We start from the raw sequence: 26,216 nt of genomic DNA, 5'->3' as shown, positions 1-26,216 counted from the left end.
GTTATTCTATAGGCTGGGATCAGTACTACTGATCTGTTATTCTATAGGCTGGGATCAGTACTACTGATCTGTTATTCTGTAGGCTGGGATCAGTACTATACACCTGTTATTCTATAGGCTGGGATCAGTACTATACACCTGTTATTCTATAGGCTGGGATCAGTACCACTGATCTGTTATTCTATAGGCTGGGATCAGTACTACTGATCTGTTATTCTATAGGCTGGGATCAGTACTACTGATCTGTTATTCTATAGGCTGGGATCAGTACCACTGATCTGTTATTCTATAGGCTGGGATCAGTACTACTGATCTGTTATTTTATAGGCCGGGATCAGTACTATACACCTGTTATTCTATAGGCTGGGATCAGTACCACTGATCTGTTATTCTATAGGCTGGGATCAGTACTACTGATCTGTTATTCTATAGGCTGGGATCAGTACTACTGATCTGTTATTCTATAGGCTGGGATCAGTACTACTGATCTGTTATTCTACAGGCTGGGATCAGTACTATACAGCTGTTATTCTATAGGCTGGGATCAGTACTACTGATCTGTTATTCTATAGGCTGGGATCAGTACCACTGATCTGTTATTCTATAGGCTGGGATCAGTACCACTGATCTGTTATTCTATAGGCTGGGATCAGTACTACTGATCTGTTATTCTATAGGTTGGGATCAGTACTATACAGCTGTTATTCTATAGGCTGGGATCAGTACTATACAGCTGTTATTCTATAGGCTGGGATCAGTACTACTGATCTGTTATTCTATAGGCTGGGATCAGTACTACTGATCTGTTATTCTATAGGCTGGGATCAGTACTACACAGCTGTTATTCTATAGGCTGGGATCAGTACTACTGATCTGTTATTCTATAGGCTGGGATCAGTACCACTGATCTGTTATTCTATAGGCTGGGATCAGTACTACTGATCGGTTATTCTATAGGCTGGGATCAGTACTATACAGCTGTTATTCTATAGGCTGGGATCAGTACTACTGATCTGTTATTCTATAGGCTGGGATCAGTACCACTGATCTGTTATTCTATAGGCTGGGATCAGTACTACTGATCTGTTATTCTATAGGCTGGGATCAGTACTACTGATCTGTTATTCTATAGGCTGGGATCAGTACTATACAGCTGTTATTCTATAGGCTGGGATCAGTACTACTGATCTGTTATTCTATAGGCTGGGATCAGTACCACTGATCTGTTATTCTATAGGCTGGGATCAGTACTACTGATCTGTTATTCTATAGGCTGGGATCAGTACTACTGATCTGTTATTCTATAGACTGGGATCAGTACTACTGATCTGTTATTCTATAGGCTGGGATCAGTACCACTGATCTGTTATTCTATAGGCTGGGATCAGTACCACTGATCTGTTATTCTATAGGCTGGGATCAGTACTATACAGCTGTTATTCTATAGGCTGGGATCAGTACTATACAGCTGTTATTCTATAGGCTGGGATCAGTACTATACAGCTGTTATTCTATAGGCTGGGATCAGTACTATACAGCTGTTATTCTATAGGCTGGGATCAGTACCACTGATCTGTTATTCTATAGGCTGGGATCAGTACTACTGATCTGTTATTCTATAGGCTGGGATCAGTACCACTGATCTGTTATTCTATAGGCTGGGATCAGCACTACTGATCTGTTATTCTATAGGCTGGGATCAGTACCACTGATCTGTTATTCTATAGGCTGGGATCAGTACCACTGATCTGTTATTCTATAGGCTGGGATCAGTACTACTGATCTGTTATTCTATAGGCTGGGATCAGTACTACTGATCTGTTATTCTATAGGCTGGGATCAGTACTACTGATCTGTTATTCTACAGGCTGGGATCAGTACTATACAGCTGTTATTCTATAGGCTGGGATCAGTACTACTGATCTGTTATTCTATAGGCTGGGATCAGTACCACTGATCTGTTATTCTATAGGCTGGGATCAGTACTATACAGCTGTTATTCTATAGACTGGGATCAGTACTATACAGCTGTTATTCTATAGACTGGGATCAGTACTATACAGCTGTTATTCTGTAGGCTGGGATCAGTACTACTGATCTGTTATTCTATAGGATGGGATCAGTACTATACAGCTGTTATTCTATAGGCTGGGATCAGTACTATACAGCTGTTATTCTATAGGCTGGGATCAGTACTACTGATCTGTTATTCTATAGGATGGGATCAGTTCCACTGATCTGTTATTCCATAGGCTGGGATCAGTACTATACAGCTGTTATTCTATAGGCTGGGATCAGTACTACTGATCTGTTATTCTATAGGTTGGGATCAGTACTATACAGCTGTTATTCTATAGGCTGGGATCAGTACCACTGATCTGTTATTCTATAGGCTGGGATCAGTACTACTGATCTGTTATTCTATAGGCTGGGATCAGTACCACTGATCTGTTATTCTATAGGCTGGGATCAGTACCACTGATCTGTTATTATATAGGCTGGGATCAGTACTACTGATCTGTTATTCTATAGGCTGGGATCAGTACCACTGATCTGTTATTCTATAGGCTGGGATCAGTACCACTGATCTGTTATTCTATAGGCTGGGATCAGTACCACTGATCTGTTATTCTATAGACTGGGATCAGTACTATACAGCTGTTATTCTATAGGCTGGGATCAGTACTACTGATCTGTTATTCTATAGGCTGGGATCAGTACTACTGATCTGTTATTCTATAGGCTGGGATCAGTACCACTGATCTGTTATTCTATAGGCTGGGATCAGTACTATACAGCTGTTATTCTATAGGCTGGGATCAGTACTATACAGCTGTTATTCTATAGGCTGGGATCAGTACCACTGATCTGTTATTCTATAGGCTGGGATCAGTACTACTGATCTGTTATTCTAAAGGCTGGGATCAGTACTACTGATCTGTTATTCTATAGGCTGGGATCAGTACTACTGATCTGTTATTCTATAGGCTGGGATCAGTACCACTGATCTGTTATTCTATAGGCTGGGATCAGTACCATTCTGATCTGTTATTCTATAGGCTGGGATCAGTACTACTGATCTGTTATTCTATAGGCTGGGATCAGTACCACTGATCTGTTATTCTATAGGCTGGGATCAGTACTACTGATCTGTTATTCTATAGGCTGGGATCAGTACTATACAGCTGTTATTCTGATCTGTTATTCTATAGGCTGGGATCAGTACTACTGATCTGTTATTCTATAGGCTGGGATCAGTACTACTGATCTGTTATTCTATAGGCTGGGATCAGTACTACTGATCTGTTATTCTATAGGCTGGGATCTGTTATTCTATAGGCTGGGATCAGTACCACTGATCTGTTATTCTATAGGCTGGGATCAGTACTACTGATCTGTTATTCTATAGGCTGGGATCAGTACTACTGATCTGTTATTCTATAGGCTGGGATCAGTACCACTGATCTGTTATTCTATAGGCTGGGATCAGTACTGATCTGTTATTCTATAGGCTGGGATCAGTACCACTGATCTGTTATTCTATAGGCTGGGATCAGTACTACTGATCTGTTATTCTATAGGCTGGGATCAGTACTACTGATCTGTTATTCTATAGGCTGGGATCAGTACTACTGATCTGTTATTCTATAGGCTGGGATCAGTACTACTGATCTGTTATTCTATAGGCTGGGATCAGTACTACTGATCTGTTATTCTATAGGCTGGGATCAGTACTATACAGCTGTTATTCTATAGGCTGGGATCAGTACTACTGATCTGTTATTCTATAGGCTGGGATCAGTACTACTGATCTGTTATTCTATAGGCTGGGATCAGCACCACTGATCTGTTATTCTATAGGCTGGGATCAGTACTACTGATCTGTTATTCTATAGGCTGGGATCAGTACCACTGATCTGTTATTCTATAGGCTGGGATCAGTACTACTGATCTGTTATTCTATAGGCTGGGATCAGTACTACTGATCTGTTATTCTATAGGCTGGGATCAGTACTACTGATCTGTTATTCTATAGGCTGGGATCAGTACTACTGATCTGTTATTCTATAGGCTGGGATCAGTACTACTGATCTGTTATTCTATAGGCTGGGATCAGTACTATACAGCTGTTATTCTATAGGCTGGGATCAGTACTACTGATCTGTTATTCTATAGGCTGGGATCAGTACTACTGATCTGTTATTCTATAGGCTGGGATCAGTACTACTGATCTGTTATTCTATAGGCTGGGATCAGTACTACTGATCTGTTATTCTATAGGCTGGGATCAGTACTACTGATCTGTTATTCTATAGGCTGGGATCAGTTCTACTGATCTGTTATTCTATAGGCTGGGATCAGTACTACTGATCTGTTATTCTATAGGCTGGGATCAGTACTACTGATCTGTTATTCTATAGGCTGGGATCAGTACTACTGAGCTGTTATTCTATAGGCTGGGATCAGTACTACTAATCTGTTATTCTATAGGCTGGGATCAGTACTACTGATCTGTTATTCTATAGGCTGGGATCAGTACTACTGATCTGTTATTCTATAGGCTGGGATCAGTACTACTGATCTGTTATTCTATAGGCTGGGATCAGTACTACTGATCTGTTATTCTATAGGCTGGGATCAGTACTACTGATCTGTTATTCTATAGGCTGGGATCAGTACTACTGATCTGTTATTCTATAGGCTGGGATCAGTACTATACAGCTGTTATTCTATAGGCTGGGATCAGTACTACTGATCTGTTATTCTATAGGCTGGGATCAGTACTACTGATCTGTTATTCTATAGGCTGGGATCAGTACTACTGATCTGTTATTCTATAGGCTGGGATCAGTACTACTGATCTGTTATTCTATAGGCTGGGATCAGTACTACTGATCTGTTATTCTATAGGCTGGGATCAGTACTACTGATCTGTTATTCTATAGGCTGGGATCAGTACTACTGATCTGTTATTCTATAGGCTGGGATCAGTACTACTGATCTGTTATTCTATAGGCTGGGATCAGTACTACTGATCTGTTATTCTATAGGCTGGGATCAGTACTACTGATCTGTTATTCTATAGGCTGGGATCAGTACTACTGATCTGTTATTCTATAGGCTGGGATCAGTACTACTGATCTGTTATTCTATAGGCTGGGATCAGTACTACTGATCTGTTATTCTATAGGCTGGGATCAGTACTACTGATCTGTTATTCTATAGGCTGGGATCAGTACTACTGATCTGTTATTCTATAGGCTGGGATCAGCACTATACAGCTGTTATTCTATAGTCTGGGATCAGTACTACTGATCTGTTATTCTATAGTCTGGGATCAGTACTACTGATCTGTTATTCTATAGGCTGGGATCAGTACTACTGATCTGTTATTCTATAGGCTGGGATCAGTACTATACAGCTGTTATTCTATAGGATGGGATCAGTACTATACAGCTGTTATTCTATAGGCTGGGATCAGTACTACTGATCTGTTATTCTATAGGCTGGGATCAGCACTATACAGCTGTTATTCTATAGGCTGGGATCAGTACTACTGATCTGTTATTCTATAGGCTGGGATCAGTACTACTGATCTGTTATTCTATAGGCTGGGATCAGTACTACTGATCTGTTATTCTATAGGCTGGGATCAGTACTACTGATCTGTTATTCTATAGGCTGGGATCAGTACTACTGATCTGTTATTCTATAGGCTGGGATCAGTACTACTGATCTGTTATTCTATAGGCTGGGATCAGTACTACTGATCTGTTATTCTATAGGCTGGGATCAGTACTACTGATCTGTTATTCTATAGGCTGGGATCAGTACTACTGATCTGTTATTCTATAGGCTGGGATCAGTACTACTGATCTGTTATTCTATAGGCTGGGATCAGTACTACTGATCTGTTATTCTATAGGCTGGGATCAGTACTACTGATCTGTTATTCTATAGGCTGGGATCAGTACTACTGAGCTGTTATTCTATAGGCTGGGATCAGTACTACTGGTTATTCTATAGGCTGGGATCAGTACTACTGATCTGTTATTCTATAGGCTGGGATCAGTACTACTGATCTGTTATTCTATAGGCTGGGATCAGTACTACTGATCTGTTATTCTATAGGCTGGGATCAGTACTACTGATCTGTTATTCTATAGGCTGGGATCAGTACTACTGAGCTGTTATTCTATAGGCTGGGATCAGTACTACTGATCTGTTATTCTATAGGCTGGGATCAGTACTACTGATCTGTTATTCTATAGGCTGGGATCAGTACTATACAGCTGTTATTCTATAGGCTGGGATCAGTACTATACAGCTGTTATTCTATAGGCTGGGATCAGTACTACTGATCTGTTATTCTATAGGCTGGGATCAGTACTACTGATCTGTTATTCTATAGGCTGGGATCAGTACTATACAGCTGTTATTCTATAGGCTGGGATCAGTACTACTGATCTGTTATTCTATAGGCTGGGATCAGTACTACTGATCTGTTATTCTATAGGCTGGGATCAGTACTACTGAGCTGTTATTCTATAGGCTGGGATCAGTACTATACAGCTGTTATTCTATAGGCTGGGATCAGTACTACTGATCTGTTATTCTATAGGCTGGGATCAGTACTATACAGCTGTTATTCTATAGGCTGGGATCAGTACTACTGATCTGTTATTCTATAGGCTGGGATCAGTACTACTGATCTGTTATTCTATAGGCTGGGATCAGTACTACTGATCTGTTATTCTATAGGCTGGGATCAGTACTATACAGCTGTTATTCTATAGGCTGGGATCAGTACTACTGATCTGTTATTCTATAGGCTGGGATCAGTACTACTGATCTGTTATTCTATAGGCTGGGATCAGTACTATACAGCTGTTATTCTATAGGCTGGGATCAGTACTACTGATCTGTTATTCTATAGGCTGGGATCAGTACTACTGATCTGTTATTCTATAGGCTGGGATCAGTACTACTGATCTGTTATTCTATAGGCTGGGATCAGTACTACTGATCTGTTATTCTATAGGCTGGGATCAGTACTACTGATCTGTTATTCTATAGGCTGGGATCAGTACTACTGTTACAGCTGTATACAGCTGTTACAAGAGCGGACTTTTCCCACAAATCAAATCAAACTTTGTCACATGCGCCGAATACAACAAGTGTCGACTCTTAGCTATGAAACGATGAATACAACAAGTGTCGACTCTTAGCTATGAAACGATGAATACAACAAGTGTCGACTCTTAGCTATGAAACGATGAATACAACAAGTGTCGACTCTTAGCTATGAAACGATGAATACAACAAGTGTCGACTCTTAGCTATGAAACGATGAATACAACAAGTGTCGACTCTTAGCTATGAAACGATGAATACAACAAGTGTCGACTCTTAGCTATGAAACGATGAATACAACAAGTGTCGACTCTTAGCTATGAAACGATGAATACAACAAGTGTCGACTCTTAGCTATGAAACGATGAATACAACAAGTGTGTCGACTCTTAGCTATGAAACGATGAATACAGCAAGTGTCGACTCTTAGCTATGAAACGATGAATACAACAAGTGTCGACTCTTAGCTATGAAACGATGAATACAACAAGTGTCGACTCTTAGCTATGAAACGATGAATACAACAAGTGTCGACTCTTAGCTATGAAACGATGAATACAACAAGTGTCGACTCTTAGCTATGAAACGATGAATACAACAAGTGTCGACTCTGAGCTATGAAACGATGAATACAACAAGTGTCGACTCTTAGCTATGAAACGATGAATACAACAAGTGTCGACTCTTAGCTATGAAACGATGAATACAACAAGTGTCGACTCTTAGCTATGAAACGCTGAATACAACAAGTGTCGACTCTTAGCTATGAAACGATGAATACAACAAGTGTAGACTCTTAGCTATGTAGACATTACTGTGAAACACTTTACTTTAGGCCTGAACCAACAGTGTAGTTCAAGAAGAGTTAAGAAAATATTTAACAAATTAACCACAGGAAAAAATAATGAAAAGTAACATAACAATAACGAGGTTATATACAGGGGTACGATACAGTGGGTACCGGTACAGGGGGTACGATACAGGGGTACCGGTGAGGGGGTACGATACAGGGTGTACAGGGGGTACGATACAGTGGGTAGATACAGGGGGTAATACAGAGGAATACAGGAGGTACCGGAGCCAGAGTGTGGGGGTTAGAGATCATCTGTACATGTAGGTAGGGGTCACTATGCACTTCATTCAAGTGGCAAAAACAATGATTGACAGCTTAAAATAATTTACAAGTAATTATTAAATTAAAGTATCTGTAAACTCATACAATATTTTTGCTGAAAAACGTAACAGATTCCAGTTCCAGGATTGTTGTTGTTAATCTGTTATATCCGTTTCTCCCCAAACCTTCGGGTAACTGATGCAAGAATCAGATTTAAAACCTGGATATAAATACACCTTATGGAAGAGCCGGGACTGTGAAGAGACACACACACACACACACACACACACACACAGGCACACACACGATAACATACACACTATACACACAGACGTACACATGGATCTTGTGTTGTAGATATGTGGTAGTAGAGTAGAGGCCTGATGGAAAACACTTAATGTGTTGTAGATATGTGGTAGTAGAGCAGAGGCCTGAGGGAAAACACTTTAATGTGTTGTAGATATGTGGTAGTAGAGTAGAGGCCTGATGGAAAACACTTAATGTGTTGTAGATATGTGGTAGTAGAGCAGAGGCCTGATGGAAAACACTTAATGTGTTGTAGATATGTGGTAGTAGAGTAGAGGCCTGACACTTTAATGTGTTGTAGATATGTGGTAGTAGAGTAGAGGCCTGAGGGAAAACACTTTAATGTGTTGTAGATATGTGGTAGTAGAGTAGAGGCCTGACACTTTAATGTATTGTAGATATGTGGTAGTAGAGTAGAGGCCTGATGGAAAACACTTAATGTGTTGTAGATATGTGGTAGTAGAGTAGAGACCTGATGGAAAACACTTTAATGTATTGTAGATATGTGGTAGTAGAGTAGAGGCCTGATGGAAAACACTTTAATGTGTTGTAGATATGTGGTAGTAGAGTAGAGGCCTGACACTTTAATGTGTTGTAGATATGTGGTAGTAGAGTAGAGGCCTGATGGAAAACACTTTAATGTATTGTAGATATGTGGTAGTAGAGTAGAGGCCTGATGGAAAACACTTTAATGTGTTGTAGATATGTGGTAGTAGAGCAGAGGCCTGATGGAAAACACTTAATGTGTTGTAGATATGTGGTAGTAGAGTAGAGGCCTGATGGAAAACACTTAATGTGTTGTAGATATGTGGTAGTAGAGTAGAGGCCTGACACTTTAATGTATTGTAGATATGTGGTAGTAGAGTAGAGGCCTGAGGGAAAACACTTTAATGTGTTGTAGATATGTGGTAGTAGAGTAGAGGCCTGATGGAAAACACTTAATGTGTTGTAGATATGTGGTAGTAGAGTAGAGGCCTGATGGAAAACACTTAATGTGTTGTAGATATGTGGTAGTAGAGTAGAGGCCTGAGGAAAACACTTAATGTGTTGTAGATATGTGGTAGTAGAGTAGAGGCCTGAGGAAAACACTTTAATGTGTTGTAGATATGTGGTAGTAGAGTAGAGGCCTGATGGAAAACACTTTAATGTGTTGTAGATATGTGGTAGTAGAGTAGAGGCCTGAGGGAAAACACTTTAATGTGTTGTAGATATGTGGTAGTAGAGTAGAGGCCTGAGGGAAAACACTTTAATGTGTTGTAGATATGTGGTAGTAGAGTAGAGGCCTGATGGAAAACACTTAATGTGTTGTAGATATGTGGTAGTAGAGTAGAGGCCTGACACTTTAATGTATTGTAGATATGTGGTAGTAGAGTAGAGGCCTGAGGAAAACACTTAATGTGTTGTAGATATGTGGTAGTAGAGCAGAGGCCTGAGTGTATTTTAAGAAAATATTTAACAAATTAACCACAGGAAAAAAATAATGGAAAACACTTTAATGTGTTGTAGATATGTGGTAGTAGAGTAGAGGCCTGAGGGAAAACACTTAATGTGTTGTAGATATGTGGTAGTAGAGTAGAGGCCTGAGGAAACCACTTTAATGTGTTGTAGATATGTGGTAGTAGAGTAGAGGCCTGATGGAAAACACTTTAATGTATTGTAGATATGTGGTAGTAGAGTAGAGGCCTGATGGAAAACACTTAATGTGTTGTAGATATGTGGTAGTAGAGTAGAGGCCTGAGGGAAAACACTTTAATGTGTTGTAGATATGTGGTAGTAGAGTAGAGGCCTGATGGAAAACACTTAATGTGTTGTAGATATGTGGTAGTAGAGTAGAGGCCTGACACTTTAATGTATTGTAGATATGTGGTAGTAGAGTAGAGGCCTGAGGGAAAACACTTAATGTGTTGTAGATATGTGGTAGTAGAGCAGAGGCCTGAGGAAAACACTTAATGTGTTGTAGATATGTGGTAGTAGAGTAGAGGCCTGAGGGAAAACACTTTAATGTATTGTAGATATGTGGTAGTAGAGTAGAGGCCTGAGGGAAAACACTTAATGTGTTGTAGATATGTGGTAGTAGAGTAGAGGCCTGATGGAAAACACTTTAATGTGTTGTAGATATGTGGTAGTAGAGTAGAGGCCTGACACTTTAATGTGTTGTAGATATGTGGTAGTAGAGTAGAGGCCTGATGGAAAACACTTTAATGTGTTGTAGATATGTGGTAGTAGAGTAGAGGCCTGATGGAAAACACTTAATGTGTTGTAGATATGTGGTAGTAGAGTAGAGGCCTGACACTTTAATGTGTTGTAGATATGTGGTAGTAGAGTAGAGGCCTGACACTTTAATGTGTTGTAGATATGTGGTAGTAGAGTAGAGGCCTGACACTTTAATGTGTTGTAGATATGTGGTAGTAGAGTAGAGGCCTGAGGGAAAACACTTTAATGTGTTGTAGATATGTGGTAGTAGAGTAGAGGCCTGAGGGAAAACACTTTAATGTATTGTAGATATGTGGTAGTAGAGTAGAGGCCTGACACTTTAATGTGTTGTAGATATGTGGTAGTAGAGTAGAGGCCTGATGGAAAACACTTAATGTGTTGTAGATATGTGGTAGTAGAGCAGAGGCCTGATGGAAAACACTTAATGTGTTGTAGATATGTGGTAGTAGAGTAGAGGCCTGACACTTTAATGTGTTGTAGATATGTGGTAGTAGAGCAGAGGCCTGAGGGAAAACACTTAAATGTGTTGTGAATGTTTTGTGATGTTTTTAGTATACCCAGTGTGTGTTTCTAAATAGTTATAACTGTTTACGAAGGGTTATGTGTGCTTTATGTAGTGTACCGGTTCTTGTCCCATGGAGGTGATCTCAGGTGAGGTGATGTCCATCTGTCCAGCCATCTGACCCATGCTGGCGTTGGTTGCCATGGAGACGTTGTGGTTCATTCCGTTGCCGTTGTACATGGCCGCGCCCCCGTTGGTCTGCTGCTGGGTGAACTGGGGCGGAGACTGCTGAGTACTGAACATACTGGAGAGAGAGAGAGAGATACAGAGAGAGAGAGAGAGACAGAGACACAGAGAGAGAGAGAGAGAGATACAGAGAGAGACAGAGAGAGAGACACAGACACAGAGACACAGAGAGAGAGAGAGAGATACAGAGAGAGACAGAGAGAGAGACACAGACACAGAGACACAGAGAGAGAGAGAGAGAGAGAGAGAGAGATACAGAGAGACAGAGAGAGAGACACAGACACAGAGACACAGAGAGAGAGAGATACAGAGAGAGAGAGAGAGATACAGAGAGAGAGAGAGAGAGAGAGAGAGAGATACAGAGAGAGAGAGACATACAGAGAGACAGAGAGATACAGAGAGACAGAGATACAGAGAGAGAGAGAGAGAGACAGAGATACAGAGAGAGAGAGAGATACAGAGAGAGAGAGAGATACAGAGAAAGAGAGAGAGAGAGAGAGAGATACAGAGAGAGAGATACAGAGAGAGAGAGAGAGAGAGAGAGAGAGAGAGACAGAGAGACAGAGAGAGAGATACAGAGAGATACAGAGAGACAGAGAGAGAGATACAGAGAGAGAGAGACAGAGAGAGAGAGAGAGACAGAGAGAGAGAGAGAGAGAGACAGAGAGAGAGAGATACAGAGAGAGAGATACAGAGAGAGAGAGTGAGACATAGAGAGAGACAGAGAGACACAGAGAGAGAGAGAGACACAGAGACAGAGAGAGAGAAAAAGCGATTGAGTGAATGTGAGTGAGGTTGCCTTTATACTCAACTATAGAGAATGAGTGGCCTTGAGGTTAGTGTCTGCCCTGAGATCGTTCCCTGGTTGAGTCATACTAAAGACTGTATTAATGGAACCAGGGACTCAACATTGTGGAACTCAGCATTAAGGACGTGGAACTCAGCATTAAGGATGTGGAACTCAGCATTAAGGACTTGGAACGCAGCATTAAGGACGTGGAACTCTGCATTGTGGAACTCAGCATTAAGGATGTGGAACTCAGTATTAAGGATGTGGAACTCAGCATTAAGGAGGTGGAACTCAGCATTAAGGACTTGGAACTCAGCATTAAGGATGTGGAACTCAGCATTAAGGACGTGGAACTCAGCATTAAGGACGTGGAACTCAGCATTAAGTACGTGGAACTCAGCATTAAGGATGTGGAACTCAGCATTGTGGAATTCAGCATTAAGGACGTGGAACTCAGCATTAAGGATGTGGAACTCAGCATTAAGGACTTGGAACTCAGCATTAAGGATGTGGAACTCAGCATTAAGGACGTGGAACTCAGCATTAAGGACTTGGAACTCAGCATTAAGGATGTGGAACTCAGCATTAAGGACTTGGAACTCAGCATTAAGGATGTGGAACTCAGCATTAAGGATGTGGAACTCAGTATTAAGGATGTGGAACTCAGCATTAAGGAGGTGGAACTCAGCATTAAGGACTTGGAACTCAGCATTAAGGATGTGGAACTCAGCATTAAGGACGTGGAACTCAGCATTAAGGATGTGGAACTCAGCATTAAGGACGTGGAACTCAGCATTAAGGATGTGGAACTCAGCATTGTGGAATTCAGCATTAAGGACGTGGAACTCAGCATTAAGGATGTGGAACTCAGCATTAAGGACGTGGAACTCAGCATTAAGGATGTGGAACTCAGCATTAAGGACGTGGAACTCAGCATTAAGGACTTGGAACTCAGCATTAAGGATGTGGAACTCAGCATTAAGGACTTGGAACTCAGCATTAAGGATGTGGAACTCAGCATTAAGGATGTGGAACTCAGCATTAAGGATGTGGAACTCAGCATTAAGGACGTGGAACTCAGCATTAAGGATGTGGAACTCAGCATTAAGCGTGGAACTCAGCATTAAGGATGTGGAACTCAGCATTAAGGACTTGGAACTCAGCATTAAGGATGTGGAACTCAGCATTAAGGATGTGGAACTCAGCATTAAGGATGTGGAACTCAGCATTAAGGACGTGGAACTCAGCATTAAGGCGTGGAACTCAGCATTAAGGAGGTGGAACTCAGTATTAAGGACTTGGAACTCAGTATTAAGGACTTGGAACTCAGCATTAAGGATGTGGAACTCAGCATTAAGGATGTGGAACTCAGCATTAAGGATGTGGAACTCAGCATTAAGGACGTGGAACTCAGCATTACGGATGTGGAACTCAGCATTAAGGACGTGGAACTCAGCATTAAGGATGTGGAACTCAGCATTAAGGACGTGGAACTCATTATTAACAGTCACTCTGTGACGTCCCCCGCTCTCCCTCTCCACCTCTCACCTGTTCCCTCCCCTCTCCACCACACCTGTTCCCTCCCATCTCCCCCATCTCCCCATCTCCCTCTCACCTGTTCCCTCCCATCTCCCCCATGTCCCCCATCTCCCCCTCTCCCTCTCACCTGTTCCCTCCCATCTCCCCCTCTACCTCTCACCTGTTCCCTCCCATCTCCCCTCTACCTCTCACCTGTTCCCTCCCATCTCCCCCTCTCCCCCATCTCCCCCTCTCCCTCTCACCTGTTCCCTCCCATCTCCCCCTCTCCCTCTCACCTGTTCCCTCCCATCTCCCCCTCTCCCTCTCACCTGTTCCCTCCCATCTCCCCCTCTCCCTCTCACCTGTTCCCTCCCATCTCCCCCTCTCCCTCTCACCTGTTCCCTCCCATCTCCCCCTCTCCCCCCATCTCCCCCCTCTCCCTCTCACCTGTTCCCTCCCATCTCCCCCTCTCCCTCTCACCTGTTCCCCCCCATCTCCCCCTCTCCCTCTCACCTGTTCCCTCCCATCTCCCCCTCTCCCCCTCTCCCTCTCACCTGTTCCCTCCCATCTCCCCCTCTCCCTCTCACCTGTTCCCTCCCATCTCCCCATCTCCCTCTCCCTCTCACCTGTTCCCTCCCATCTCCCCCATCTCCCCCTGTCTCCCTCTCCCTCTCACCCTGTTCCCTCCCATCTCCCCCTCTCCCTCTCACCTGTTCCCTCCCATCTCCCCCTCTCCCTCTCACCTGTTCCCTCCCATCTCCCCCTCTCCCTCTCACCTGTTCCCTCCCATCTCCCCCTCTCCCTCCTCTCCCCCATCTCCCCCATCTCCCCCTCTCCCTCTCACCTGTTCCCTCCTATCTCCCCCTCTCCCTCTCACCTGTTCCCTCCCATCTCCCCCTCTCCCCCATCTCCCCCTCTCCCTCTCACCTGTTCCCTCCCATCTCCCCCTCTCCCTCTCACCTGTTCCCTCCCATCTCCCCCTCTCCCTCTCACCTGTTCCCTCCCATCTCCCCCTCTCCCTCTCACCTGTTCCCTCCCATCTCCCCCTCTCCCCATCTCCCCCATCTCCCTCTCACCTGTTCCCTCCCATCTCCCCCTCTCCCCCATCTCCCCCATCTCCCCCTCTCCCTCTCACCTGTTCCCTCCCATCTCCCCCTCCCCCTCTCCCTCTCACCTGTTCCCTCCCATCTCCCCCTCTACCTCTCACCTGTTCCCTCCCATCTCCCCCTCTCCCTCTCACCTGTTCCCTCCCATCTCCCCCATCTCCCTCTCCCTCTCACCTGTTCCCTCCCATCTCCCCCATCTCCCCCTCTCCCTCTCACCTGTTCCCTCCCATCTCCCCCTCTCCCTCTCACCTGTTCCCTCCCATCTCCCCCTCTCCCTCTCACCTGTTCCCTCCCATCTCCCCCTCTCCCTCTCACCTGTTCCCTCCCATCTCCCCCCCTCTCCCCCTCTCCCTCTCACCTGTTCCCTCCCATCTCCCCCTCTCCCTCTCACCTGTTCCCTCCCATCTCCCCCATCTCCCCCTCTCCCTCTCACCTGTTCCCTCCCATCTCCCCCTCTCCCTCTCACCTGTTCCCTCCCATCTCCCCCTCTCCCTCTCACCTGTTCCCTCCCATCTCCCCCCTCTCCCCCTCTCCCTCTCACCTGTTCCCTCCCATCTCCCCCTCTCCCCCTCTCCCTCTCACCTGTTCCCTCCCATCTCCCCCTCTCCCCCTCTCCCTCTCACCTGTTCCCTCCCATCTCCCCCTCTCCCTCTCACCTGTTCCCTCCCATCTCCCCCATCTCCCTCTCACCTGTTCCCTCCCATCTCCCCCATCTCCCCATCTCCCCCTCTCCCTCTCACCTGTTCCCTCCCATCTCCCCCTCTCCCTCTCACCTGTTCCCTCCCATCTCCCCCTCTCCCTCTCACCTGTTCCCTCCCATCTCCCCCTCTCCCTCTCACCTGTTCCCTCCCATCTCCCCCTCTCCCTCTCACCTGTTCCCTCCCATCTCCCCCTCTCCCTCTCACCTGTTCCCTCCCATCTCCCCCTCTCCCCCATCTCCCCCTCTCCCTCTCACCTGTTCCCTCCCATCTCCCCCTCTCCCCCTCCCCCTCTCCCTCTCACCTGTTCCCTCCCATCTCCCCCTCTCCCCCATCTCCCCCTCTCCCTCTCACCTGTTCCCTCCCCCTCTCTCCTCTCACCTGTTCCCTCCCATCTCCCCCTCTCCCTCTCACCTGTTCCCTCCCATCTCCCCCATCTCCCTCTCACCTGTTCCCTCCCATCTCCCCCATCTCCCCCATCTCCCCCTCTCTCCCTCTCACCTGTTCCCTCCCATCTCCCCCTCTCCCTCTCACCTGTTCCCTCCCATCTCCCCCTCTCCCTCTCACCTGTTCCCTCCCATCTCCCCCATCTCCCTCTCACCTGTTCCCTCCCATCTCCCCCATCTCTCCCCTGTTCCCTCCCATCTCCCCCTCTCCCTCTCACCTGTTCCCTCCCATCTCCCCCTCTCCCTCTCACCTGTTCCCTCCCATCTCCCCCTCTCCCTCTCACCTGTTCCCTCCCATCTCCCCCTCTCCCCCTCTCCCTCTCACCTGTTCCCTCCCATCTCCCCCTCTCCCCCCTCTCCCCCCCATCTCCCCCTCTCCCTCTCACCTGTTCCCTCCCATCTCCCCCTCTCCCCTCATCTCCCCCCATCTCCCCCATCCCCCTCTCCCTCTCACCTGTTCCCTCCCATCTCCCCCCCCCTCTCCCTCTCACCTGTTCCCTCCCATCTCCCCCTCTCCCCCTCTCCCTCTCACCTGTTCCCTCCCATCTCCCCCCTCTCCCCCTCTCCCTCTCACCTGTTCCCTCCCATCTCCCCCTCTCTCCCTCTCACCTGTTCCCTCCCATCTCCCCCTCTCCCTCTCACCTGTTCCCTCCCATCTCCCCCTCTCCCCCTCTCCCCCTCTCACCTGTTCCCTCCCATCTCCCCCTCTCCCCTCACCTGTTCCCTCCCCTCTCCCCATCTCCCTCTCCCTCTCACCTGTTCCCTCCCATCTCCCCCATCTCCCCCTCTCCCTCTCACCTGTTCCCTCCCATCTCCCCCTCTCCCCCTCTCACCTGTTCCCTCCCATCTCCCCCTCTCCCTCTCACCTGTTCCCTCCCATCTCCCCCTCTCCCTCTCACCTGTTCCCTCCCATCTCCCCCTCTCCCTCTCACCTGTTCCCTCCCATCTCCCCCTCTCCCCCCCTCTCTCTCACCTGTTCCCTCCCATCTCCCCCTCTCCCCCATCTCCCCCTCTCCCTCTCACCTGTTCCCTCCCATCTCCCCCTCTCCCTCTCACCTGTTCCCTCCCATCTCCCCCTCTCCCTCTCACCTGTTCCCTCCCATCTCCCCCTCTCCCTCTCACCTGTTCCCTCCCATCTCCCCCTCTCCCCCATCTCCCTCTCACCTGTTCCCTCCCATCTCCCCCTCCCCCTCTCCCCCATCTCCCCCTCTCCCTCTCACCTGTTCCCTCCCATCTCCCCCTCTCTCCCCATCTCCCCCTCTCCCTCTCACCTGTTCCCTCCCATCTCCCCCCTCTCCCCCATCTCCCCCTCTCCCTCTCACCTGTTCCCTCCCATCTCCCCCTCTCCCCCATCTCACCCCTCTACCTCTCACCTGTTCCCTCCCATCTCCCCCATCTCCCTCTCCACCGCTCACCTGTTCCCTCCCATCTCCCCCTGCGGGGGCCAACCGTTTATGTCAGGCAAGCCCTGGAAGGCGGCATTGCCCTGGCCCTGCTGTTGCATTATGGGAGACTGGGCGTGGGCCATCCTGGGGGACAGCAGGGGACTCTGGGGCGTGGTGGGTCCTCCAAACCCTCCGTCAGGCTGCTGGGACATACCTGGTGGGGTTAGAGGTCAGAGGTCAGGGTTAAACGACATACAGCCCTGATCACCATGAGTGTTGTAACAATACATTGAATTAATAACACACCTTTTCTTGAAAGACAAAATCGCTACTTTAAAATATCTTTTCAAACGGACCTGTATAAAAGGTACATTTACACTAGTAATCTAAAGGTGAAGTTAGCAATTATCAATTCAGGTATAATTCATTATTATAGAGTACATACAGGCACAAACACAATGCCCATAACGCACACGGAACATAAAACAACTAATGACTGAAACAGACCAATCACATCAGATATTATCTGCTGACCTATTACGCCTTTAAACACAAAGTCAAAAACAGTTATGATTAAGGTCATGTGATAAGGGTGTAGGGTTTAGGGAGTGTGCAGGCATTAAAGAGGGAGTGAGGACTACACGCAGGTTAGTGTGTGTCCCAAATTAAAACATATTCCTTCCACTATGGAGGCAATAGGGTACCATTGTGTGAGCAGTCAAAAGAGGGGTAGGGAGAGGAGGTACGAGAGGACGAGGGAGATAGGAGAGAGAGAGGGAAGAGGGGTAGGAGGTACGAGAGGACGAGGGAGATAGGAGAGAGAGAGTGGAGAGGGGTAGGGAGAGGAGGTACGAGAGGACGAGGGAGACAGGAGAGAGAGAGGGAAGAGGGGTAGGGAGAGAGGGAAGAGAAGACGAGGGAGAGAGAGAAGATAATCTTTATTTTGGTGCGCGACAACGTATGGGATTATCTGGGAGAATAAGGGAGTTAATAACAATACAATTTATGCCTGATTCAATATTGATCTAATTGATATGAAATAATGGGAAAGTCATATGGGCCAGTAACCGAAAGGTCGCTGGTTCGACATCCCCGAGCAGACTAGGTGAAAAATCTGTCGATGTGCCCTTGAGCAATGCACTTAACACTAATTGCCCCTGTAAATCCCTTTGGATAAGAGCGTCTGCTTTGGAATCCCTCCCATGTTCCCCTCTCCCCCCTCTCCCTCTCACCTGTTCCCTCCCATCTCCCCCTCTCCCCCTCTCCCCCTCTCCCCCTCTCCCCCTCTCCCTCTCACCTGTTCCCTCCCATCTCCCCCTGCGGGGGCCAACGGTGTATGTCAGGCAAGCCCTGGAATGCGGCATTGCCCTGGCCCTGCTGTTGACTAATATTTACATGTAACATCAAGCAGCCTAAGACCCAATAAAGGGCGCTGTAACATACAGGGTCAATGTTTCAGTGAATGCAGCACTACCATGGAACGGGAATCTAGTTCATACAGTATGTCTATATATGGGGCGGCAGGGTAGCCTAGTGGTTAGAGCGTTGGACTAGTAACCGAAAGGTTGCAAGTTCAAATCCCCTGACAAGGTACAAAATCTGTCGTTCTGCACCTGAACAGGCAGTTAACCCACTGTTCCTAGGCTGTCATTGAAAATAAGAATTTGTTCTTAACTGACTTGCCTAGTTAAATAATTTTTTTTATAGTATAGTTGTATGTGTGTCTGCTGCCCTCTAGTGGAATGTATTTTTTATGGCCTAAATCATGGGTTCTTAAACTACGGGCCAGGACCCAACGTGGGCCCTGGGCGGGTGAGAGGTGGGTCGCGAGTTTTGAGAATACATCTATAATCTTCAATTTGGGTCGTTGGAGGAAGATTTGGGTCTCGAGAGGACGGTACATTTTGAATTTGGGTCTCGAGCTGAAAAAGTTTAAGAACTGCCCCCCCCCCCCTCTCCTCATTGGACTAGAGGAGTATGATTGTACAGTGGAGGAAAACTGACACCGTTATTGACTATTGTCTAAATTAATTGTATTTTAGTTGATTATTTGAATGATATCTTATAAGAAGTATTTTTTTTTTTTTTGTATTAATTTGTTATCAATTTAGTGGTACAACACTTGTGATACTGTGACTCAAGTCCAGAGCGATTAGCGCCTTTTTGACGTCGATTTCAGTTTGATTATTTAAAAAATAAATCACGTTTTTTTGACAGGGGTATAATTTTCCAATCATTGAACATATATATATATTTTTTAATAATTCTGTTCCACTGTTCAACCAGCAGAATAATGTTCTGAACTGGGTCCAACCAGCAGAATAATGTTCTGAACTGGGTCCAACCAGCAGAATGATGTTCTGAACCGGTTCCAACCGGCAGAATAATGTTCTGAACTGGGTCCAACCAGCAGAATAATGTTCTGAACCGGGTCCAACCAGCAGAATAATGTTCTGAACTGGGTCCAACCAGCAGAATAATGTTCTGAACCGGTTCCAACCAGCAGAATAATGTTCTGAACCGGTTCCAACCAGCAGAATAATGTTCTGAACCGGGTCCAACCAGCAGAATAATGTTCTGAACCGGTTCCAACCGGCAGAATAATGTTCTGAACCGGTTCCAACCAGCAGAATAATGTTCTGAACCGGTTCCAACCAGCAGAATAATGTTCTGAACCGGGTCCAACCAGCAGAATAATGTTCTGAACCGGTTCCAACCAGCAGAATAATGTTCTGAACCGGGTCCAACCAGCAGAATAATGTTCTGAACTGGGTCCAACCAGCAGAATAATGTTCTGAACCGGTTCCAACCAGCAGAATAATGTTCTGAACCGGTTCCAATCAGCAGAATAATGTTCTGAACCGGTTCCAACCAGCAGAATAATGTTCTGAACCGGGTCCAACCAGCAGAATAATGTTCTGAACTGGGTCCAACCAGCAGAATAATGTTCTGAACCGGGTCCAACCAGCAGAATAATGTTCTGAACCGGTTCCAACCGGTTTATATCGTTCCGTTCTGTTCCTTTATAAACCGCTTCTATTCTGATTTGTTTTTACATTTAGCTGGACATTAAATCACTTCACCAATCAGATGGAGAATCGTTAGGAAAGTCGTTAAAAGCAAATTGTATTTTGCCGTAACAGCAGGGTTTAATCATAACGGAAGAGAAATACACACACACACACACACACACACACACACACACACACACACACACACACACACACACACACACACACACACACACACACACACACACACACACACACACACACACACACACACACACACACACACACACACACACACACACACACACACACACACACACACACACACACATACACACACACACACAAACACACACTTCTTGGGCGGTATCCAGATGTCCAGACCATCATACATCTTTCTGCCATTTTCGGTGAGTGTGGACATTTACCAGCCGAAAGTGAACGAGAGAAATTGAGCAAATGAACCCGAGTTATGAGACATGCTTGTCTGAAGGAAAAGAAGAATGGAGAGGAGGACAACAGAGCTAGGAGGAAGAACAGGGGAATAGTACGGTTTTACCGGTTTAGTACACAAGGGGGCGCCAAAAACACACACACACACACACACAAAAGCCAATTGCGCACCAAGTACCAGAATGCTAACAAAATGAGCACAAGTAATAGTGAATTTCCATGGAGGCTGGTAGGAAGCACAGGGGCAAATGGCAGCTGTACAGAGCCCTTTGACTTCTCAAACGGCATATAGCTAACAATCCATCTCCTTATTAATTCAGCCACTTACTTAGATAACTAACAAGTACCCATATACACAGCTGGAAGAGTATGGCTCATCTTAGACAGTTCTAACATACAGGGAAAGTATTCAGACCCCTTGTCCTGACCTTAGAGAGCCGATTTATTTCTCTATTTGGTTCGGTCAGGGTGGGATGTGGGGTGGGCATTCTATGTTTAGTTTTCTATGTTTCTTTATTTCTATGTTTTGGCCGGGTATGGTTCTCAATCAGACACAGATCTGAGGAAGTGTACCACAAAAATGTCTGCAGCGATGAAGGTCACCAAGAACACAGTGGGCTCCATCATTCTTTAATGGAAGAAGTTTGGAACCACCAAGACTCTTCCTAGAGCTGGCAGCCCTGCCAAACTGACAAATCGGGGGAGAAGAGCTGAGTTCCTCTGTGGAGATGGGAGAACCTTCCAGAAGGACAACCATCTCTGCAGTACTCCACCAATCAGGCCTTAATGGTTGAGAGGCCAGACGGAAGCCACTCCTCAGTAAAAGGCACATGACAGCCCGCTTGGGGTTTGCTAAAAGGCTCTCAGACCATGAGGAACAAGATTCTCTGGTCTGATGAAACCAAGATTGAACTGTTTGGCCTGAATGCCAAGCATCACGTCTGGAGGAAACCTGGCACCATCCCTACGGTGAAGCATGGTGGTGGCAGCATCATGGTGTGGGGATGTTTTTCAGTAGCAGGGACTGGGAGACTAGTTAGGATCGAGGGAAAGATGAACGGAGCAAAGTACAGAGAGATCTTTGATGAAAACCTGCTCCAGAGCACTCAGGACCTCAGACTGGGTCGAAGGTTCACCTTCCAACAGGATAAGAACCCTAAGTACACAGCCAAGACAAGACAGGAGTGGCTTCGGGACAAGTCTCTGAATGTCCTTGAGTGGCCCAGCCAGAGCCCGGACTTGAATCCGATCGAACATCTCTGGAGAGACATGAAAATAGCTGTGCAGCAACACTCCCCATCCAACCTGACAGAGCTTGAGGGGATCTGAATAGAAGAATGGGAGAAACTCCCCAAATACAGGTGTGCCAAGCTTGTAACATCATACTCAAGAAGACTCTAGGCTGTAATCACTGCCAAAGGTACTTCAACAAAGTACTGAGTAAAGGGTCTGAATACTCATGTAAAATGTGATATTTCAGATTTTTCTGCAAAAATACCTGAAAACGTGTTTTTAATTTGTCATTACGGGGTATTGGGTTTAGATTGATGAGGAAAAAATACTATTTTAATCCATTTTAGAATAAGGCTGTAATGTAATAAAATGTGGACAAAGTCAAGGGGTCTGAATACTTTCTGAATGCCCTGTATCTGATGGCAAACATTTAGTAGTGAATGGCATGAAGGGTAACTTCATCACCTCATGTGTGTCGCACAACAGAGAGACTAACCAATAGAAATACTGTAGAACTCTGTGGAGTCACCAGCTCCCACTTTCACAACAGAGAGACTAACCGATAGAAATACTGTAGAACTCTGTGGAGTCAACCGCTCCCACTTTCACAACAGAGAGACTAACCAATAGAAATACTGTAGAACTCTGTGGAGTCACCAGCTCCCACTTTCACAACAGAGAGACTAACCGATAGAAATACTGTAGAACTCTGTGGAGTCAACCGCTCCCACTTTCACAACAGAGAGACTAACCAATAGAAATACTGTAGAACTCTGTGGAGTCACCAGCTCCCACTTTCACAACAGAGAGACTAACCAATAGAAATACTGTAGAACTCTGTGGAGTCACCAGCTCCCACAACAGAGAGACTAACCAATAGAAATACTGTAGAACTCTGTGGAGTCACCAGCTCCCACTTTCACAACAGAGAGACTAACCAATAGAAATACTGTAGAACTCTGTGGAGTCACCAGCTCCCACTTTCACAACAGAGAGACTAACCAATAGAAATACTGTAGAACTCTGTGGAGTCACCAGCTTCCACTTTCACAACAGAGAGACTAACCAATAGAAATACTGTAGAACTCTGTGGAGTCACCAGCTCCCACTTTCACAACAGAGAGACTAACCAATAGAAATAAAGTAGAACTCTGTGGAGTCACCAGCTCCCACTTTCACAACAGAGAGACTAACCAATAGAAATACTGTAGAACTCTGTGGAGTCACCAGCTCCCACTTTCACAACAGAGAGACTAACCAATAGAAATACTGTAGAACTCTGTGGAGTCACCAGCTCCCACTTTCACAACAGAGAGACTAACCAATAGAAACAGAACTCTGTGGAGTCACCAGCTCCCACTTTCACAACAGAGAGACTAACCAATAGAAATACTGTAGAACTCTGTGGAGTCACCAGCTCCCACTTTCACAACAGAGAGACTAACCAATAGAAATACTGTAGAACTCTGTGGAGTCACCAGCTCCCACTTTCACAACAGAGAGACTAACCAATAGAAATACTGTAGAACTCTGTGGAGTCACCAGCTCTCACTTTCTCTTCACAACAAACACGTGACTAGCTCAACTGTTCTGGGGAACTATTGACAAGCTACATAATGCAAAATGATGAGACGGGTGACATGAAGAACACAATCTGCTTGATCTCTTAGCATGTTGCACAAGTTGAAGTTGAAGGGGCTGGTAGAGGGGTGAGGAGGGGGGTGAAGCCAGGGGCTGGGCCTGTACTGGTACCGTAGCTGGGTGGGAAAGGGAACTGCTGAGGGTTGGTGGTCTGGGGGATCCGGGGGTTACTCAGCCCTCCTGATTGGCCACTTGCAGCAGCCATGTTGGCGGCGGCCATATTGGGAGGTAGGTTGAGTCCCTGGGCTCTCATCACCATGTTCCTCTGTTGTTGTTGTTGTTGTTGTTGTTGTTGTTGTCTCTGGTGCTCTAGCTGGCGCTGTCTGAGGTGGTTACTGAGCAGCTCCCGCTGGCGCTGGGCTAACATCTGAGCATTGATGGTCCCCTGGAGGGAGAGGGGGAGAAAGGGATTGAACTAGATGCTTCTTACAAAAATGTTATGCTGAATTAAATAACATTTCTATCATATTCCATTACTATGTGAGAATCTCAGTAAATTACCTGGTTGGGATGTTGGACCATAGAGGTTCATATTGACATATAATCTCAGTTAGCTGGTTGGGATGTTGGACTGTAAAGGTTAATATTGATATATAATCTCAGTTACCTGGTTGGGGTTGTTGGACTGTAGTGGATCATATTGATATGTAATCTCAGTTACCTGGTTGGGGTTGTTGGACTGTAAAGGTTGGTTCATATTGATATATAATCTCAGTTACCTGGTTGGGGTTGTTGGACTGTAGAGGTTCATTGATATATAATCTCAGTTACCTGGTTGGGGTTGTTGGACTGTAGAGGTTCATTGATATATAATCTCAGTTACCTGGTTGGGGTTGTTGGACTGTAGAGGATCATATTGATATATAATCTCAGTTACCTGGTTGGGTTGTTGGACTGTAGAGGTTCATATTGATATATAATCTCAGTTACCTGGTTGGGTTGTTGGACTGTAGAGGTTCATATTGATATATAATCTCAGTTACCTGGTTGGGTTGTTGGACTGTAGAGGTTCATATTGATATATAATCTCAGTAAATTACCTGGTTGGGGTTGTTGGACTGTAAAGTTGGGTTCATATTGGACACTCCACTCATCTGGATCATCATTGGCTGGCGGTTCTGAGGAGAACAGGTTAACAGGTATGTTAACAATAAACACTTTGAAAGGAGTAGCTAGCCTACTAGCCAGCTAAACAATGATGATACATTCATTTGTATACTTCCCCGTCATTCTACTGATTAACCAGCAGGGAGCCAGTGCACCAAGACCAACTTGCTATTCAACCATTATTGGCAAACACCCACAGTGATGACCTGCCAAAACATCAAACCCACAGTGATGACCTGCCAAAACATCCAACCCACAGTGATGACCTGCCAAAACATCAAACCCACAGTGATGACCTGCCAAAACATCAAACCCACAGTGATGACCTGCCAAAACATCAAACCCACAGTGATGACCTGCCAAAACATCAAACCCACAGTGATGACCTGCCAAAACATCAAACCCACAGTGATGACCTGCCAAGACATAAAACCCACAGTGATGACCTGCCAAAACATCAAACCCACAGTGATGACCTGCCAAGACATAAAACCCACAGTGATGACCTGCCAAAACATCAAACCCACAGTGATGACCTGCCAAAACATCAAACCCACAGTGATGACCTGCCAAAACATCCAACCCACAGTGATGACCTGCCAAAACATCAAACCCACAGTGATGACCTGCCAAGACATCAAACCCAAGTGATGACCTGCCAAAACATCAAACCCACAGTGATGACCTGCCAAAACATCAAACCCACAGTGATGACCTGCCAAAACATCAAACCCACAGTGATGACCTGCCAAAACATCAAACCCACAGTGATGACCTGCCAAAACACCCAACCCACAGTGATGACCTGCCAAAACATCAAACCCAGTGATGACCTGCCAGTGAAACCCACAGTGATGACCTGCCAAGACATCAAACCCACAGTGATGACCTGCCAAAACATCAAACCCACAGTGATGACCTGCCAAAACATCAAACCCACAGTGATGACCTGCCAAAACATCAACCCACAGTGATGATCTGCCAAAACATCAAACCCACAGTGATGACCTGCCAAAACATCCAACCCACAGTGATGACCTGCCAAAACATCAAACCCACAGTGATGACCTGCCAAAACATCAAACCCACAGTGATGACCTGCCAAAACATCAAACCCACAGTGATGACCTGCCAAAACATCAAACCCACAGTGATGACCTGCCAAAACATCAAACCCACAGTGATGACCTGCCAAGACATCAAACCCACAGTGATGACCTGCCAAAACATCAAACCCACAGTGATGACCTGCCAAAACATCAAACCCACAGTGATGACCTGCCAAAACATCCAACCCACAGTGATGACCTGC

At 45.7% G+C, this 26,216-nt stretch overlaps 1 protein-coding gene across 1 annotated transcript in view; it reads right to left on the bottom strand.

Moving 5' to 3' along the window:
- Positions 1 to 26,216, bottom strand: part of LOC112239876 (nuclear receptor coactivator 2-like) — a 231,202-nt gene that overhangs the window by 6,446 nt on the left and 198,540 nt on the right. The window contains 4 exon segments of the mRNA XM_042298708.1: positions 11,391 to 11,574; positions 17,490 to 17,673; positions 23,909 to 24,182; positions 24,838 to 24,915. Of these exon segments, the coding sequence (XP_042154642.1) occupies positions 11,391 to 11,574; positions 17,490 to 17,673; positions 23,909 to 24,182; positions 24,838 to 24,915 (720 nt within the window).

This window comes from Oncorhynchus tshawytscha, linkage group LG16 (genome assembly GCF_018296145.1).
Source record: "Oncorhynchus tshawytscha isolate Ot180627B linkage group LG16, Otsh_v2.0, whole genome shotgun sequence".
Classification (NCBI taxonomy): domain Eukaryota; kingdom Metazoa; phylum Chordata; class Actinopteri; order Salmoniformes; family Salmonidae; genus Oncorhynchus; species Oncorhynchus tshawytscha.
The sequence above is the reverse complement of the archived record's forward strand: the minus strand, read 5'-3'. Positions and strand labels throughout refer to the sequence as shown.